At 50.8% G+C, this 16,077-nt stretch overlaps 1 protein-coding gene across 3 annotated transcripts in view; it reads left to right on the top strand.

The window, feature by feature from the left end:
* The window catches only part of DNMT1 (DNA methyltransferase 1), a 61,687-nt gene that overhangs the window by 35,882 nt on the left and 9,728 nt on the right, over nt 1-16,077 (top strand). For all 3 annotated transcript variants that reach the window (XM_037992404.2, XM_037992401.2, XM_007995208.3), the window contains exons 17-28: nt 1,087-1,205; nt 1,712-1,804; nt 2,599-2,750; nt 2,882-3,069; nt 3,176-3,362; nt 6,320-6,417; nt 6,622-6,769; nt 8,200-8,315; nt 8,508-8,712; nt 9,161-9,294; nt 11,285-11,458; nt 13,825-14,046. In XM_037992404.2, the coding sequence (XP_037848332.1) occupies nt 1,087-1,205; nt 1,712-1,804; nt 2,599-2,750; nt 2,882-3,069; nt 3,176-3,362; nt 6,320-6,417; nt 6,622-6,769; nt 8,200-8,315; nt 8,508-8,712; nt 9,161-9,294; nt 11,285-11,458; nt 13,825-14,046 (1,836 nt within the window). The remainder of the gene's footprint in view (nt 1-1,086; nt 1,206-1,711; nt 1,805-2,598; nt 2,751-2,881; nt 3,070-3,175; nt 3,363-6,319; nt 6,418-6,621; nt 6,770-8,199; nt 8,316-8,507; nt 8,713-9,160; nt 9,295-11,284; nt 11,459-13,824; nt 14,047-16,077) is intronic.

The following is a 16,077-nucleotide window of genomic DNA, read 5'->3' on the forward strand; positions in this document are numbered from 1 at the left end:
TCCATATGGGGGCTCTGAGGATAGCCCAGCACCTCTGGCCGGGAAAGGGTGATCCTTGTGCCTAGATGAGCAGGTTCATAAGCAGAACCCCCAGTTCATGTCTTTTTCCTTAAGTTTGACATCTTGCCTCTCTGTCTTCAATAAGGAACCTGCTCCCAAATGTCAAGGGGCATCTGGACAGTGGGGTCACGGGTGCCCTCCCTCTGTTTGAGTTTTATGCCCAAAAGGAGGCAGAAGTCCTTCTCTCCCACATCCCTTTTCACACTGTTCTATAACCTGCTTTATTACTTTTTTAAATTGAGGTCTGACTCGTGTAATATAAAATTAACCATATGAGGTATTTGAATAGGTGAATTCATAGATCTAGAAAGCAGGTGGTTGCGGGGGCTGAGGGCCGGTTGGGAGGAGACTGGAGAGTGACTGCTACTTGATGGGAATGAGGCTTTATTAACATTTGAGTGACGGAAATGTTCTACAGCTGAATAGATATGGTGGCTCCACTGCATAGTGGAAACTGTTCTAGAAACCAGTATTTCCCACACTGTAAGTCTGACTGATCTTTTGGTGTTGCTGTTGCAGACACACATACTCTTGATGCTTAGGTGGGAGAATAAGGTAGACACTCCGGGTGATAGAACACTGTCTTAATTTAGTGTTCCCGCAACCAAAAAAATGAATGTCAGGGCTGGGCGTGGTGGCTCAGTCTGTAATCCCAGCATTTTGGAAGGCCGAGGCAGGTAGATCACTGGAGGTCAGGAGTTCAAGACTAGCCTGGCCAACGTAGTGAAACACCGTCCCTACTAAAAATACAAAAATTAGCTGGGGATGGTGGTGCAGGCCTGTAATCCCAGCTACTCGGGAGACTGAGGCAGGAGAATTACTTGAACCCGGGAGGCGGATAGGTTGCAGTGAGCCAAGATCACGCCATTGCACTCCAGCCTAGGGGACAGAGCAAGACTGTTTCAAAAACAAAAAAAGAGTGTTGGACTTGTATATTGTCTCATTGCTTCGTGCCTGATCTGAAGTCTGCACCAAGACCCACCTTCATGGCTTAGCTGGTAAGCGTATGCTTTGTTTCCTGTCCAGCGTGTACTGTAAACATGGCCACCTGTGTCCCATCGACACCGGCCTCATCGAGAAGAATATCGAACTCTTCTTTTCTGGTTCAGCAAAACCAATCTATGATGATGACCCATCTCTTGAAGGTAAGGAGGAGTCCAGGATTGTTTGGGGCACACTTTAAAAACAGCCAGGCAGGGTGGTTTAGGATCTATAATCCTAGCACTTTGGGGGTCTGAGGCCAGACGATCACTTGAGCTCAGGAGTTTGAGGCCAGCCTGGGCAACATAGCAAGAGCCTGCCTCTATTTTAAAAAATTATAAATAAGTGTGTGTATATATGTGTATATATACACATATACATATACACATGTATACACATGTATTTATATACACACACACACATACTTATATATACGTATAAATAGAAATATACTTATAAAGCAATATTCAGCTGGAGCTGCTGCCTCTTAAAGTTAGGGCATGAGACTTTGTGCTGGGAACAGCTGTAGGCCAAGTCACTGTGGTGACTGAGGAGCACCCGACCTGGCTGATGGGATGTCTGCTGAGCTGGGCGCTTGGAGCATCTCTTAGCCCTCCTGGGTTTGGGATGTGAGTCAGAGCCCTTAGTCCATTTCCTTTTTCTGCTCTAGGTGGTGTTAATGGCAAAAATCTTGGCCCCATAAATGAATGGTGGATCACTGGCTTTGACGGAGGTGAAAAGGCCCTCATCGGCTTCAGCACCTGTAAGTGTGTGACCCATCAAAGGCTGGCCGGGGGTCTGAAAGGGGGCCTTCATGTTCTCCTTCCTGGGGGCTGGTGGGGCTCTGGTGGGAATTCTCAGCAGGCTTGCAGAAGGCCATGTGACTGTGGGAACCTTAGTAGGTTCAGTTGGGGTAGCCTCTTGTGTTAGTCATGACCGGCTCTGGAACTGACTCTCCAGTTGTAAGAGCAGGTCTTGGCCGGATGTGGTGGCTCACACCTGTAATCCCAGCACTTTGGGAGGCCGAGGTCAGGGGATCACTTGAGACCAGGAATTCGCTGAGCCTGGCCAACATGGTGAAACCCCATCTACCAAAAACACAAACAATAGCCACGTGTGATGGTGCACACCTGTAATCCCAGCTACGTGGGAGGCTATGGCAGGAGAATCACGTGAACCCAGGAGGCAGAGGTTGCAGTGAGCCGAGATCATGCCACTGCACTCTGGCCTGGGCAATGGAGCAAGACTCCATCCTCCTCCACAAAAAAAAAAACAAAAACAGGTCTTATTCTTGCAACCCAAACCCAGACTGAATTCCAAAAACCAGAGATGAGCTCAATGAAGGCCTACTCAGCTAGTCTTCGCTCTCTGGCTAACTCAGACAGGCTTCTTCAGAACAAGCCAGCTATGATGTGTTGTGCCCTGTGTTTCTGACGTTTGGGTACAGGATGACTTTTAGACTGTTGGGTGAGTTTGGTAGACTCCTCCCTGCCCTGTGGCCACCGTAGGTGCCATCAGATTCCAACCCCTTTTTCACACCTGCTCTGTTCACCCCAGCGTTTGCCGAATACATTCTGATGGATCCCAGCCCAGAGTATGCGCCCATATTTGGGCTGATGCAGGAGAAGATCTACATCAGCAAGATTGTGGTGGAGTTCCTGCAGAGCAATTCCGACTCGACCTACGAGGACCTGATCAACAAGATCGAGGTAAGACATCGAGGGGCCTCAGCATCTGGGATTCTCACCGGAAACTTGCCTCCAGAACCAGCAGACATTGTTCTTCAGTTGGATTTAGGCCAGTTTGGCTTAAGCATGAGAGAAACCTGTTCTCTTTCAAGACCACAGTTCCTCCTTCTGGCCTCAACTTGAACCGCTTCACGGAGGACTCCCTCCTGCGACACGCGCAGTTTGTGGTGGAGCAGGTGGAGAGTTATGACGAGGCCGGGGACAGTGACGAGCAGCCCATCTTCCTGACGCCCTGCATGCGGGACCTGATCAAGCTGGCCGGGGTCACGCTGGGACAGAGGTAAGGATGCGGCGAGGACGAGAGTGAAGACTGGAGACTGAGGAGGTTAGAGCATGGTGCACATCCTCTGTGCCAGTCCTCTGAGATGCTGGACCCTCTCCCGTAGGCGAGCCCAGGCGAGGCGGCAGGCCATCAGGCATTCTACCAGGGAGAAGGACAGGGGACCCACGAAAGCCACCACCACCAAGTTGGTCTACCAGATCTTCGACACTTTCTTCGCAGAGCAAATTGAAAAGGATGACAGAGAAGACAAGGAGAACGCCTTTAAGCGCCGGCGATGTGGCGTGTGTGAGGTAACCTCGCCTGTAGGGGCTCCCACTCCCCTGAGGTGGCCCAGCTTCTGGCCTGATCTGAGGACTGCTCCATCTTTCTCTCTGTGGCTTAAGACTCTGGCTGCTCAAATGTGACCCCTGAGACAGAAATTAGTTAGTGTTCTAGGAGGACCCTGCATGCTTCATTGAACATCAATAGGACAGATGTCCACAGAGGCGTGCTTGGGTGCTTTGCTGATAATGCCACAGTCCTTAACTGACGAACCTGGCTTCTGGGTGACTGCTCTGCCTGCATCTCACTGTCTGGAGGCCCCCGTTGGAGTGCTAAGGGAGTATTCACATCTAAGTGGGCACTTTGTCCAACTTAGATTTGAGGCCCTTAGGAGGCCTTCCTTTCTGTGAGTTTTGAAAATATATGTTTACTTCACTCAGGAGGAACCAACCTCCTCGTTCTATGACCCAAAGACCAGGTATATTTTGATACCTATTACCTGACTTTCTTTTGGATAAACACTGGCTTCAGGGCTTTGTCTTTGATCCCCGCTGGCATCCCTTAACAGGAGCCTGCATGTCGTCACCATTGTTACTTTGGTTTTATTTTATTGAGACAGTCTCGCTCTGTCACCCAGGCTAGAGTGCAGTGGCACGATCTCAACTCACCATAACCTCTGCCTCCCGCGTTCAAGCAGTTCTCCTGCCTCAGCCTCCCGAGTGGCTGGGATTATAGGCACCTGCCACCATACCCAGCTAATTTTTTTGTATTTTTAGTAGAAACAGGGTTGCACCATGTTGGCCATGCTGGTCTTGAATTCCTGACCTCAAGTGATCTGCCCACCTTGGCCTCCCAAAGTGCTGGGATTACAGGTGTGAGCCGCTGTGCCTAGCCCTAAAATCTTTTGTTTTTATTTATGCAACTGTTATATGTTGATACAGGTAGATCTAGTTATTTCATTTTAAATATTGTGTAGTATTTCATTAAATGAACATCCTAACTTCTCAATGATAGGCACCTCTTCAGTATTATAAATATAAGGCATCCTTGAGCAAAGCTTCTTGCAAGTGTATCTGCTTAGAAATAGCGTTGCTAGGCTGTGGGTGTGTATTCTTAAGTTTGATCTAGAAGATTGTGCTCCAAAATGGTTCTATCAACTTATCTGAGTAGTGTGCGTTCTTGTTTCCTCACACCACCTCTCTGGTTTCTTAACCTTTACCCATCTGGAGAATGGGAAGGGAACTTTTTCTCTCACTTACCAAACTTCTAGTAAGGTTGATTTTTTTTTTTTTTTTTTTTTTTTTTTTTTTTTTGTAGAGACAGGGTCCTGCTTGCCTTGTCTGGTCTCAAACTCCTGGCTTCAAGTGGTCCTCCTGTCTCAGCCTCCCAAACTGCCGGGATGAGAGGCATGAGGCACTGCACCTGGCCAGACAGGCACATTTTTAAAAGTCTTCTTGTTTGTTGTTGTTGTTGTTGAGATGGGTCTTGCTCTGTCACCCAGTCTGGAGTGCAGTGGCATGGCTGTAGCTCACTACATTCTCAACCTCCTGGGCTCAAGTGATCCTCCCACCTTAGCCTCCCAAGTAGCTGGGACCACAGGTATATGCCACCATGCCCAGCTAATTTTAAAAAAAACATATTGTAGATGGGATTTTGCCATGTTGCCTAGGCTGGTCTTAAATGCCTGAACTTAAGCAGTCCTCCCTCCTTAGCATCCTGAATTGCTGGGACTGCGGGAATTTGTCACCACGCCTGGCGAATTTTTAATTTTTTGTAGAGATGGGGGTCTTAATATGTTGCCCAGGCTGGTCTTGAACTCTTGGACTCAAGTGATCCATCTACATATGCTTCAGCCTCCCAATATACCGGTTCAGGCATGAGCCACCATGCCTAGCCTAAAAGTCTTAATTCACTGTTTGTTTGATTGTCACTAAGGGCTTGTGATTCACCTCTTTTTTTTTTTGAGACGGAATCTTGCCCAGTCGCCCAGGCTGGAGTGCAGTGGCGTGACCTCGGCTCACTGCGACCTCCACCTCCCGGGTTCATGCCATTCTCCGGCCTCAGCCTCCCTAGTAGCTGGGACTACAGGCGCCCACCACCACACCCAGCTACTTCTTTTTGTATTTTTAGTAGAGACGGGGTTTCACCGTGTTAGCCAGGATGGTCTCAATCTCCTGACCTCATGATCTGCCCACCTTGGCCTCCCAAAGTGCTGGGATTACAGGCGTGAGCCACCGCGCCCGGCCACGATTCACCTTTTTTGTTTATTTTTTAAATTTTTTGAGACCTAAAAGTCTTAATTCATCATTTGTCTCATTGTTAGTAAGGGCTGTATGATTTCCCCCTTTTTTCCCCTTTGAGATGGAGTTCCGGCCGGGCGCGGTAGCTCAAGCCTGTAATCCCAGCACTTTGGGAGGCCGAGACGGGCAGATCACGAGGTCAGGAGATCGAGACCAACCTGGCTAACACAGTGAAACCCCGTCTCTACTAAAAAAATACGAAAAACTAGCCGGGCGAGGTGGCAGGCACTTGTAGTCCCAGCTACTCGGGAGGCTGAGGCAGGAGAATGGCGTAGACCCGGGAGGTGGAGCTTGCAGTGAGCTGAGATCCGGCCACTGCACTCCAGCCTGGGCGACAGAACGAGACTCCGTCTCAAAAAGAAAAAAAAAAAAGAGAGAGATGGAGTTTCACTCTTGTCCAGATTGGAATGCAGTGGTGTGATCTTGGCTCGCTGCAATCTCCACCTCCCAGGTTCAAGCAATTCTCCTGCCTCAGCCTCCCAAGTAGCTGCGATTACAGGCACACCCTACCACGCCTGGCTAATAGTTGTATTTTTAGGAGAGATGGGGTTTCACCACGTTGGCCAGGCTGGTCTGGAATTCCTGACCTTAAGTGATCTGCCTGCCTTGGCCTTCTGAAATGCTGGGATTACAGGCATGAGCCACTGTGCCCGGCCCTGATTTGCCTTTTTAATACCATTTTTTAGGTGTGTCAGCAGCCTGAGTGTGGGAAATGTAAAGCCTGCAAGGACATGGTTAAATTTGGTGGCAGTGGACGGAGCAAGCAGGCTTGCCAAGAGCGGAGGTAGGTCGGGCCGAGTCCTCCTCCTATGGCAAAGGACTTGCCAGCTGGTGGCGGATGCACTGTGGGGAAGGGCCCGCGTGTGTGGGATAGCACCAGGATTCCTTCGTTAGGCATTGTCTCAGGGCCTGTCCCTGTTAGGACGAAAACAGCCTTGGTTGGTCTTACTTAGAAAAGGGGCCTTAGGTATAACCAGTGACATTGCAGGTGTCCCAATATGGCCATGAAGGAGGCAGATGACGATGAGGAAGTCGATGATAACATCCCAGAGATGCCGTCACCCAAAAAAATGCACCAGGGGAAGAAAAAGAAACAGAACAAGAATCGCATCTCTTGGGTTGGAGAAGCCGTCAAGGTAACCCTTGGAGCCCCTCGTTTGGCTCACTGCCATGTTCCCGATAAGCAGGTTCCCCTAGTATCTTGCCAACCTGACCTCTTGGTCAACCTGTGCCCCAGCACCAAGAAACCTGCCTGTTTGCCCCTGAGAGGAGCAGGACTGGCCGAGAGACCATGTTCTGTGGCTCAGTACCAGCAAGGCATTTTTGTGTGGCCACAAGGCTCAGTTCTCCTAATGTCCCAAAATGGGCATTTGACACAGTTCTAGGGGCATCAGGCAGGTGAGCCCTCATAGCTTGTTTTTCTGTTTTGTTTTGTTTGGGACAGAGTCTTGCTCTATCACCCAGGCTGGAGTGTGGTGACATGATCTCAGCTCGCTGCAACCTCTGCCTCCCAGGTTCAAGCAATTCTCCTGCCCCAGCCTCCTGAGTAGCTGAGATTACAGGCATGCACCACCATGCCAGGCTAACTTTTTTTGTGTTTTTAGTAGAGACGGGGTTTCATCACGTTGCCCAGACCATTCTCAAACTCCTAGCCTCAAGTGATCCACCTACCTCAGCCTCCCAAAGTGCCGGGATTACAGGCGGGAGCCACCACGCCTGGCCCCTCATAGCTTGTTTTCAAGAGAGCCGTCACAGCCCCCTCTGGCGTGGGGTGGGTCTTTTGGGGGCACCAACAGATGGCCTCCCAGTTGTTGTGTGGTCATCGGCTTCACTGAGGGTCAGTTCCTTTACCATAGTGTGAGAGAAAGGAGTGAGTATCCTCTGTGTTGCTTCTCTGATGTCCATAAATTAAAGATGCAATCAGTTCACTTAAGCACGAGGCTTGCCACCTGCTGGCTGCCTGGGCCGTGGCTGAGCCCCTGCAGGAGGACAGACATGGGTACTGTTGCATGGCATGAGTACCTCTGCAGGGTAGGGGGCTGGGAGGAGGCTGGGGCCACGAGGCCTTGCAGAGGTGACACGTGGGCTGAGATGGAGAAGGTCAGGTAGGACCTAGCCACACCAAGACCTGGGGGAGAGCTGCACTGAGGTGGCAGTCAGCTTACCTTGGTGGAGAAAAGGAAGGAGGCCCCTGCAGTTGGATTGGCTTGAGCCAGGGGGTGACAGGCAGGACAGGGGCCAGGGTTTAGGCTGTGGCCTTACAGACGATGGTGAGGTGTTGGGAGCTATGCTGTTAAAATCAAATTCTGGGACCTGAGTGGCAGAGTGGAAGTGGGAGGGACGCAAGTTCCCTTGGTTACAGCATCTGGCCGAGGAGGGTGGATGTTCTCTTCTTTTTTATTATTGAAGCCCTTGTAGAACAGGATGTTCTCTTTAGCAGCAACTCTTCATTGACTTCTTGATGAAATGGAGTCATGTCTTACATTAAGTAACAGAGAACCATGCAGGTCAAGGCCAGCAAAGACCCTCAAAATGATCCTCCCTGAACATACGCTCTCATTTTCAGACTGACGGGAAGAAGAGTTACTATAAGAAGGTGTGCATTGATGCGGAAACCCTGGAAGTTGGGGACTGTGTCTCTGTTATTCCAGATGATTCCTCAAAACCGCTGTATCTAGCAAGGTTTGCATCTTTCTTTTTGCTTGACTTCTGCACGTACTTTCTCATCAAGTAGGAGATTCCTGTTTTGCCAAAATAGCACCAGCAGCTTTTTGCCCTAGATGAAAACCGAAAAGGACGAGTGCCGCTGCCCAGACTCGGTCACATATCTGCTGGCCAGGTCAGAACTTCTCCCCATGCCCGTCTTGATTCCAGGGTCACAGCGCTGTGGGAGGACAGCATCAACGGGCAGATGTTTCACGCCCACTGGTTCTGCGCTGGGACAGACACAGTCCTCGGGGCCACGTCGGACCCTCTGGAGTTGTTTTTGGTGGATGAATGTGAGGACATGCAGCTTTCATATATCCACAGCAAAGTGAAAGTCATCTACAAATCCCCATCCGAAAACTGGGCCATGGAGGTGAGTGCCTGGTGCCCCTCGCGAGCCCCTGCCTTGCCATGGAGGGTCAACTGCTGACATGTGTTCTGTTTTGTTTTTATTTGTATTATCTTGTGTGTGTGTGTGTGTGTGTTTTTTTTTTTTTTTGAGACGGAATTTCACTCTTGTTGCCTAGGCTGGAGTGCAATGGCATGATCTCAGCTCACTGCAACCTCTGCCTCCCAGGTTCAAGTGATTCTCCTGCCTCAGTCTCCTGAGTAGCTGGGATTATAGGCACCCGCCACCACTCCTGGCTAATTTTTTTTTGTATTTTTAGTAGACATGGGATTTCACCATGTTGGCCAGGCTGGTCTCGAACTCCTGACCAGCCTGGAAGGCCAGGTGATCCACCCGCCTCGGCCTCCCATAGTGCTGGGATTACAGGCATGAGCCACCACGCCTGGCCTGACACGTATTCTTATTTCCCAAGGGAGGTATGGATCCCGAGTCCCTGCTGGAGGGGAACGACGGGAAGACCTACTTCTACCAGCTGTGGTACGATCAAGACTACGCGAGATTCGAGTCCCCTCCAAAAACCCAGCCAACAGAGGACAACAAGTTCAAGTGAGCACTGGGGCCAGGCTCGGGGTCAACAGGCACTTTCAGCCCACATTGCTCCCGTTTCCTGTGTGCTTCTGTCTGGTTGGCTTCCCCCAGTGGCCCCCTAGTTTGTGTTTCTTGCTCACCAAAGGCCAGCCTGACTATGGATGATGCTCAAGGGTATAGATGGCCTGGAGTTGCTTTAAGTGTGTGGATGACCTGGCATTGGCTTTGTAAGAGGGTTCTCTACCCAGGAGCAGGGTTCGTCTTCTCATTTCAAGACTTCCCGTGTGTTCTTCAGTGTGTGCCCAGCTCTGGCATGTTTTTGGCTGTTTCTTAAATATTTTCTCCTGTAAATGAGACCTTTATTGGATTCTTTTCTAACTGGGTGACTGCTTTGAGGGAAGCTTTTATTTTTTATTTTGTTTTTGAGACAGAGTTTCACTTTTGTTGCCCAGGCTGGAGTACAACGGCTCAATCTTGGCCCACCGCAACCGCCGCCTCCTGGGTTCAGGTGATTCTCCTGCCTCAGCCTCCCGAGTAGCTGGGACTACAAGCATGTGCCACCATGCCCGGCTAATTTTTTTGTATTTTTAGTAGAAACGGGGTTTGTCCATGTTGGTCAGGCTGGTCTTGAACTCCCGACCTCAGGTGATCCGCCCGCCTTGACCTCCCAGAGTGCTGGGATTACAGGCGTGAGTCACTGTGCCTGACCAGCTTTTATTTGTTAATGTCCAATGCCCCATGCCTTCTTTTAACCTCCGTACCTCACTTTTTTCAACTAAAAGCAGCAGCCAGCACCCCCAGAGGAGCAGGTGGCAACCAGGGAGACCCAGGGAGGCCAAGAGGGCTCCCCTGGCGGTATCTGTGCTTCTCCCATAAGTCTCATGCTGACTTCAGCTTGATCTCTATTTTCATTTTATTTTTTATTTATTTTATTTTTATTTGTTCGAGATGGAGTTTCACTCTTGTCACCCAGGCTGGAGTGCACGATCTTGGCTCATTACAACCTCTGCCTCCTGGGTTCAAGCAATTTTCCTGCCTCAGCTTCCCAAGTAGCTGAGACTACAGGCGCCTGCTACCATGCCCGACTAATTTTTGTATTTTTAGTAGAGACAGGGTTTCACCATGTTGGCCAGGCTGGTCTGGATCTCCTGACCTTAGGTGATCGGCTCCCTTCAGGCTCCCAAAGTGCTGGGATTACAGGCGTGAGCTACCGCACCCAACCCCATTTATTTATTTATTATCACCCAACCCCATTTATTTATTTATTTATTTGAGACAGGGTCTCACTCTGTCACCCAGACTGGAGTGCAGTTGTGTGGTCACAGCTCACTGCAGCCTCGACCTGCTGGGCTCAAGTGATCTTCCTGCCTCAGCCTCCTGAGTAGCTGGGACTGCAGGCATGCACCACTCTGCCAGGTTAATTTAAAAAATTTTTTTTTGTAGAGACGGGGTCTCACTGTGTTGACCAGGCTAGTCTCAAACTTCTGGACTCAAGCGATCCTCCTGCCTTGGCCTCCCAAAGGGCTGGGATTACAGACATGAGCCACCATGGTGGGCCTTGATCTCTATTTTTAAGGCTGTCTTCAGGTCTCCTTTAAGGGCTTACTAGTCAAGAATAATGTTGAATTTCCTCAAATACCTGTTGGGCCTTTATAGAGAGAACAGTAAGAGTCTCTGCTGGATTGAGTTCCTCACTGAGCCGCTCAGGACTCTTGCTAGTGGTGTGTTCTTAACCGCATTCTAGACTCTCTTCGTTGATATCTTAGGGGTTTTGTATCAGTGACTCAAAAGTGGCTTGATTTTCTTGCTATATTCTCTCTGGACTTTGGTCTCAAATAAGTGCCTTCAAAATGTGAACACAAAGCACAAGAAAGCCACTTCCTTCCTTCTAGCATCTGCAAATGTTTTCTCTTGGTCGCCAGAGTCTCTGGATTAAGCTGGCAGTAGCTGCTGTGGCCACCGCCAGCCACCTCAGGGCCTTACGCTTCTGTCCCTTTGTTTCCTTCAGGTTCTGTGCAAGCTGTGCCCGTCTGGCTGAGATGAGGCAAAAAGAAATCCCCAGGGTCCTGGAGCAGCTCGAGGACCTGGACAGCCGGGTCCTCTACTACTCAGCCACCAAGAACGGCATCCCATACCGAGTCGGTGATGGCGTGTACCTGCCCCCTGAGGCCTTCACGTTCAAGTGAGTGCCCCCTCAGAGCAGCCGGGGCCAGGGCGCTCCAGGCTGAGCCAGGCTGGCTTTGTGGTGTCCCCCTCCTCACAGACATCCCCAGCCCCTCCGCACCAGCTGTTATCCCAGCCATCACGTTGGCATAGGTGGCAAACAGACAACATAAAGCATGGAGTGTAGACTGACCGCGATGCTATTGCAGAGCAAAGCTGACTGTAAAAGTCAGAACTCGCTGGTTTGGCTGGGTGTGATTTCTCACACCTGTAATCCCAGCGCTTTGGGAGGCTGAGGCAGCGGGGAATCATCTGAGGTCAGGAGTCCGAAACCAGCCTGGCCAACATGGTGAAACCTCGTCTCTACTAAAAATACAAAAATTAGCTGGGTGTGGTGGTGCACACCTGTAGTCCCAGCTACTCGGGAGGCAGAGACAGGAGAATCACTTGAACCTGGGAGGCAGAGGTTGCAGTGAGCCAAGATCATGCCACTGCACTCCAGCCTGGGCGACAGAGTGTGACTCCGTCTCAAAATAAAAAAAGCAGAAAAGAACTTACTGGCTAAAGCGCGAGGGACAGCTCGGGGCCCTCCCTGGTTCTGCCTCTGCCCAAGGACACCTCCTCTCCGTCCCCGGCTGTGAAGTGGGAGAGTGGGATCTTGGCTGCTGGGGCTCGAAGGGTTGAGTGAGTTGAAAGTGCTCCGTACAGTACCTGGCTTAAAGTAAAGGCTTAATGAACATGAGTTACTTCTTGGTAAGAGGGAATTACATCAGATGACTTATCTGTGTCGGAGGATCGAGGCTCTTTCAGGAAAAACCTCAAGCCACCGATCGTTTCCACACTGACGCATTCTGTGTTTTTGCTAAGAATAAGTGCATGGTTGGAATTACAGCCCACATTTTCCAGATGCTTTCCCAGCTCACAGTTCCATTTTCCTAGAGCCCCAGCTCCCTTACCTTAGTTCAGTTACTGTGAATTATGAGACCTGGATAAATAGGGTCCCTCCAGCCTTGGCACAGTTAGGGTGCATTACCCTCTCTGGCTGTCCTTGATTGGAAGGGGACACCTCTCTGTAGTATTTTCTGCCAGGTGCTCCTGGCAGAGTGGGAGACTCAGCACAGAGGTGCCTTTGGGGCCTGTCAGACTCCTGGGGGGCCTAGTGGGGAGAACATGGCAGCCGCCTTCCCTAACGGCAGGCCCTCTCCAAAGAACAGCTTTTCCCCACTAGTCAGACCTCATTCCCATTGCCCCAGGCCCCCGTGTCGCCTTAGATTGGCCTTCTCCAGTGTCTCTTCTAGATCAGAGCCTTAGTCAGGGTAGTGTAGGTTGTATCATAGCAACAACCCCAAATCACAGTGACTTAAAACCACAGAAACTGGACTGGGCATGGTGGCTCATGCCTGTCAGGAGTTCAAGACCAGCCTGGCCAACATACCTGTCTCTACTAAAAATAAATTAGCCAGGGTTAGCTGGGCGTGGTGGCGGGTGCCTGTAATCCCAGCTACTTGGGAGGCGGAGGCACGAGAATCGCTTGAACCCGGGAGGAGGAGTTGCAGTGAGCAGAGATCATGCCACTGCACTCTAACCTGGGTGACAGTGAAAGTGTCTCAACAAAAACCACAGTAGCCACTGTCTTGCTCATACGAGGTGCCCATCACAGGTCAGCAGAGAACTCTGCCTGTTGTGTCCCTTGGATATCTGGGCTGCTGGAGTCAGAAGTTGCCAGTCTCTGAGCCCAAGGCAAAGCACACAGGACATTCCCCAGGCAGTGACGTGCTCTTAGGTCATTTCTGCTCACGTCACAGGCCAGGAAACACAAGATGCCAAGTGGTCGGGAGGCAGGAGCCTGGGGTATTCGAGCAGTGCTGGCCACCACCGTAGCCAGTGATGCACAGAGGGTGAATGCCTGCTTCAAACCGTGAGACTGAATCTCCAGCTAAATATTTTTTTATTCTTCAAGATGGAGTCTTGCTCTGTCACCCAGGCTTCAGTGCAGTGGCACAATGTCAGCTCACTGCAACCTCTGCCTCCTGGGTTCAAGCAATTCTCCTGCCTCAGCCTCCTGAGTAGCTGGAATTACAGGCGTGTACCACTGCGCCCGGCCAATTTTTGTATTTTTAGTAGAGACAGGGTTTCACTATGTTGGCTAGGCTGGTCTCGAACTTCTGACCTTGTAGTCCACCTGCCTCGATCTCCCAAAGTGCTGGGATTACAGGCGTGAGCCACAATGCCCAGCCCAAATCATTTCTTAAGGTACACACCTACCTTAATTCATCAGGTGTTTGACTTTAAATGGCTATTGTCATGGGTCAGTCATGCCTGTGGTCATGACTGACCACTGCAAGGTGGAAGATTCATTGATGCTAAGTGGGTGCTTCTCTGCAGCATCAAGCTGTCCAGTCCCGTGAAACGCCCACGGAAGGAGCCTGTGGACGAGGACCTGTACCCAGAGCACTACCGGAAATACTCCGACTACATCAAAGGCAGCAACCTGGATGCCCCTGAGCCCTACCGAATTGGCCGGATCAAAGAGATCTTCTGTCCCAAGAAGAGCAACGGCAGGCCCAACGAGACTGACATCAAGATCCGGGTCAACAAGTTCTACAGGTCAGTGGAGGCCTCTATTCTTCCACGAGGCCGCAGACTCTTCTAGAAGGCTCTGCCTGAAACAGGGTTGTGACATAGCACCCATGGTTGTTCTAAGAGTTAGGTTGAGTTAGCAGTTTTTCCAAGTGTTTTTGATTATCGGTGGGCATTGATAATGACTAGAATTCTAGTTCCCAGCCCTCACTTTTAGGTCCTTATTTTAATGTTGCAGAGCCCTTTTTCCAAAAGAAATCCTTAAGCTGTCTGGGCGCTGTAGCTCACGCCTCTAATCCTAGCACTTCGGGAGGCTGAGGCAGGAAGATCACTTGAGTCCAGGAGTTCGAGACCAGCCTGAGGAAATGTAGTGAGACCCTGACCCTACCAAAAAAAAAAAGACCAGCTGGGTGTGGTGGCACATGCCTGTAGTCCCGGTACTTGGGAGGCTGAGGCTGCAGGGATCATTCAAACCCAGGAATTTGAGGCTGCAGTGAGCCATGATCCCACTACTGCACTCCAGCCTGGGTGACAGCCAAACCCTGTCTCAAAAGAAAAAAAGGGTAGAGTGTCTGGGCACCCGCATCCCAGAGCTGCATCTATGACTGTCCAGGTTCTGTCCCACTGTCCCCACCTCTTCCCAGGTCCTCCTTTCTGTCTCTGGGATTTTTTCTCTTTCCTAAGCTTTTGGCCTATTACGTTTTCTTTTTCTAAGACCCGAGTAACTGGTGGTGATTAGGCATTAACCTGAAACTAGCCTGTACAGGAAGGTATACACTTGCCTCACCTCTTAGCTAACATAGATCAAAGATTTCCTGAAGCCTTCGTAATAACAGGAAATAAAACAAGGGTTCTGAGTGGTACAGGTGAGAGAAACACACTCTGGAGAGGCTGCTACCAGCAGGTGGCCACAGCAGGGCAGGGCCAGGCATGTAGAGCAAGCAGCCAACCTGACCTAACGGTTGGGGGGTCTTTACCTGGCAGTTCCCTAATTGGGGGCGAGTCTACCTTACAGTTCCCTCATGTGGGGAGGGGATATCTTTACCTGCAGTTCCCTAAATATGGGGGGGGGGGGTCTTTACCCTATGATTCCCTAACTGAGGGGGCCTTTACCCTGTGGTTCCCTAACTGGGGGAGGGGTTATTATCCAGCAGTTCCCTAATTGTGGGGGAGTCTACCTTGCAGTTCCCTAATGTGGGAAGGGGATATCTTTACCCTACAGTTCCCTAACTGGGGGTGGGTCTTTACCCTGAGGTTCCCTAACTGGGGGGTGGATCTTTACCCTACAATTCCCTAACTGGGTGTGGGTCTTTACCCTGCGGTTCCCTAACTGGGGGGTGGGTCTTTATCCTACAGTTCCCTAACTGGGGGGTGGGTCTTTATCCTACAGTTCCCTAACTGGGGGGTGGGTCTTTACCCTGCGGTTCCCTAACTGGGGGTAGGTCTTTACCCTGTTGTTCCCTAACTGGGGGGTGGGTCTTTACCCTGCGGTTCCCTAACTGGGGGTGGGTCTTTACCCTGTTGTTCCCTAACTGGGGGTGGGTCTTTACCCTGCGGTTCCCTAACTGGGGGTGGGTCTTTACCCTGCGGTTCCCTAACTGGGGGTGGGTCTTTACCCTGCGGTTCCCTAACTGGGGGTGGGTCTTTACCCTGCGGTTCCCTAACTGGGGGTGGGTCTTTACCCTGCGGTTCCCTAACTGGGGGTGGGTCTTTATCCTACAGTTCCCTAACTGGGGGGTGGGTCTTTACCTTGCGGTTCCCTAACTGGGGGTAGGTCTTTACCCTGTTGTTCCCTAACTGGGGGTGGGTCTTTACCCTGCGGTTCCCTAACTGGGGGGAGTCTGTCTACCTTGCAGTTCCCCAGTGTGGGGAGGGGATATCTTTACCTTGCTGTTCCCTAACTGGCAGGGGTTCCTTACCCTGCGGTTCCCTAACTCGGGGGGTCTTTACCTGGTCTCCCTAACTGGGGGTGTCTTTACCTGGTGGTTGCCTACCGGCAGGGGGTGATCTTTACCCAGCAGTTCCCTGAGCACCCCAGGAACATGGTGCTGTTTAATT

The sequence above is a fragment of the Chlorocebus sabaeus genome, chromosome 6 (assembly GCF_047675955.1).
Source record: "Chlorocebus sabaeus isolate Y175 chromosome 6, mChlSab1.0.hap1, whole genome shotgun sequence".
In the NCBI taxonomy this organism is placed as follows: Eukaryota; Metazoa; Chordata; class Mammalia; order Primates; family Cercopithecidae; genus Chlorocebus; species Chlorocebus sabaeus.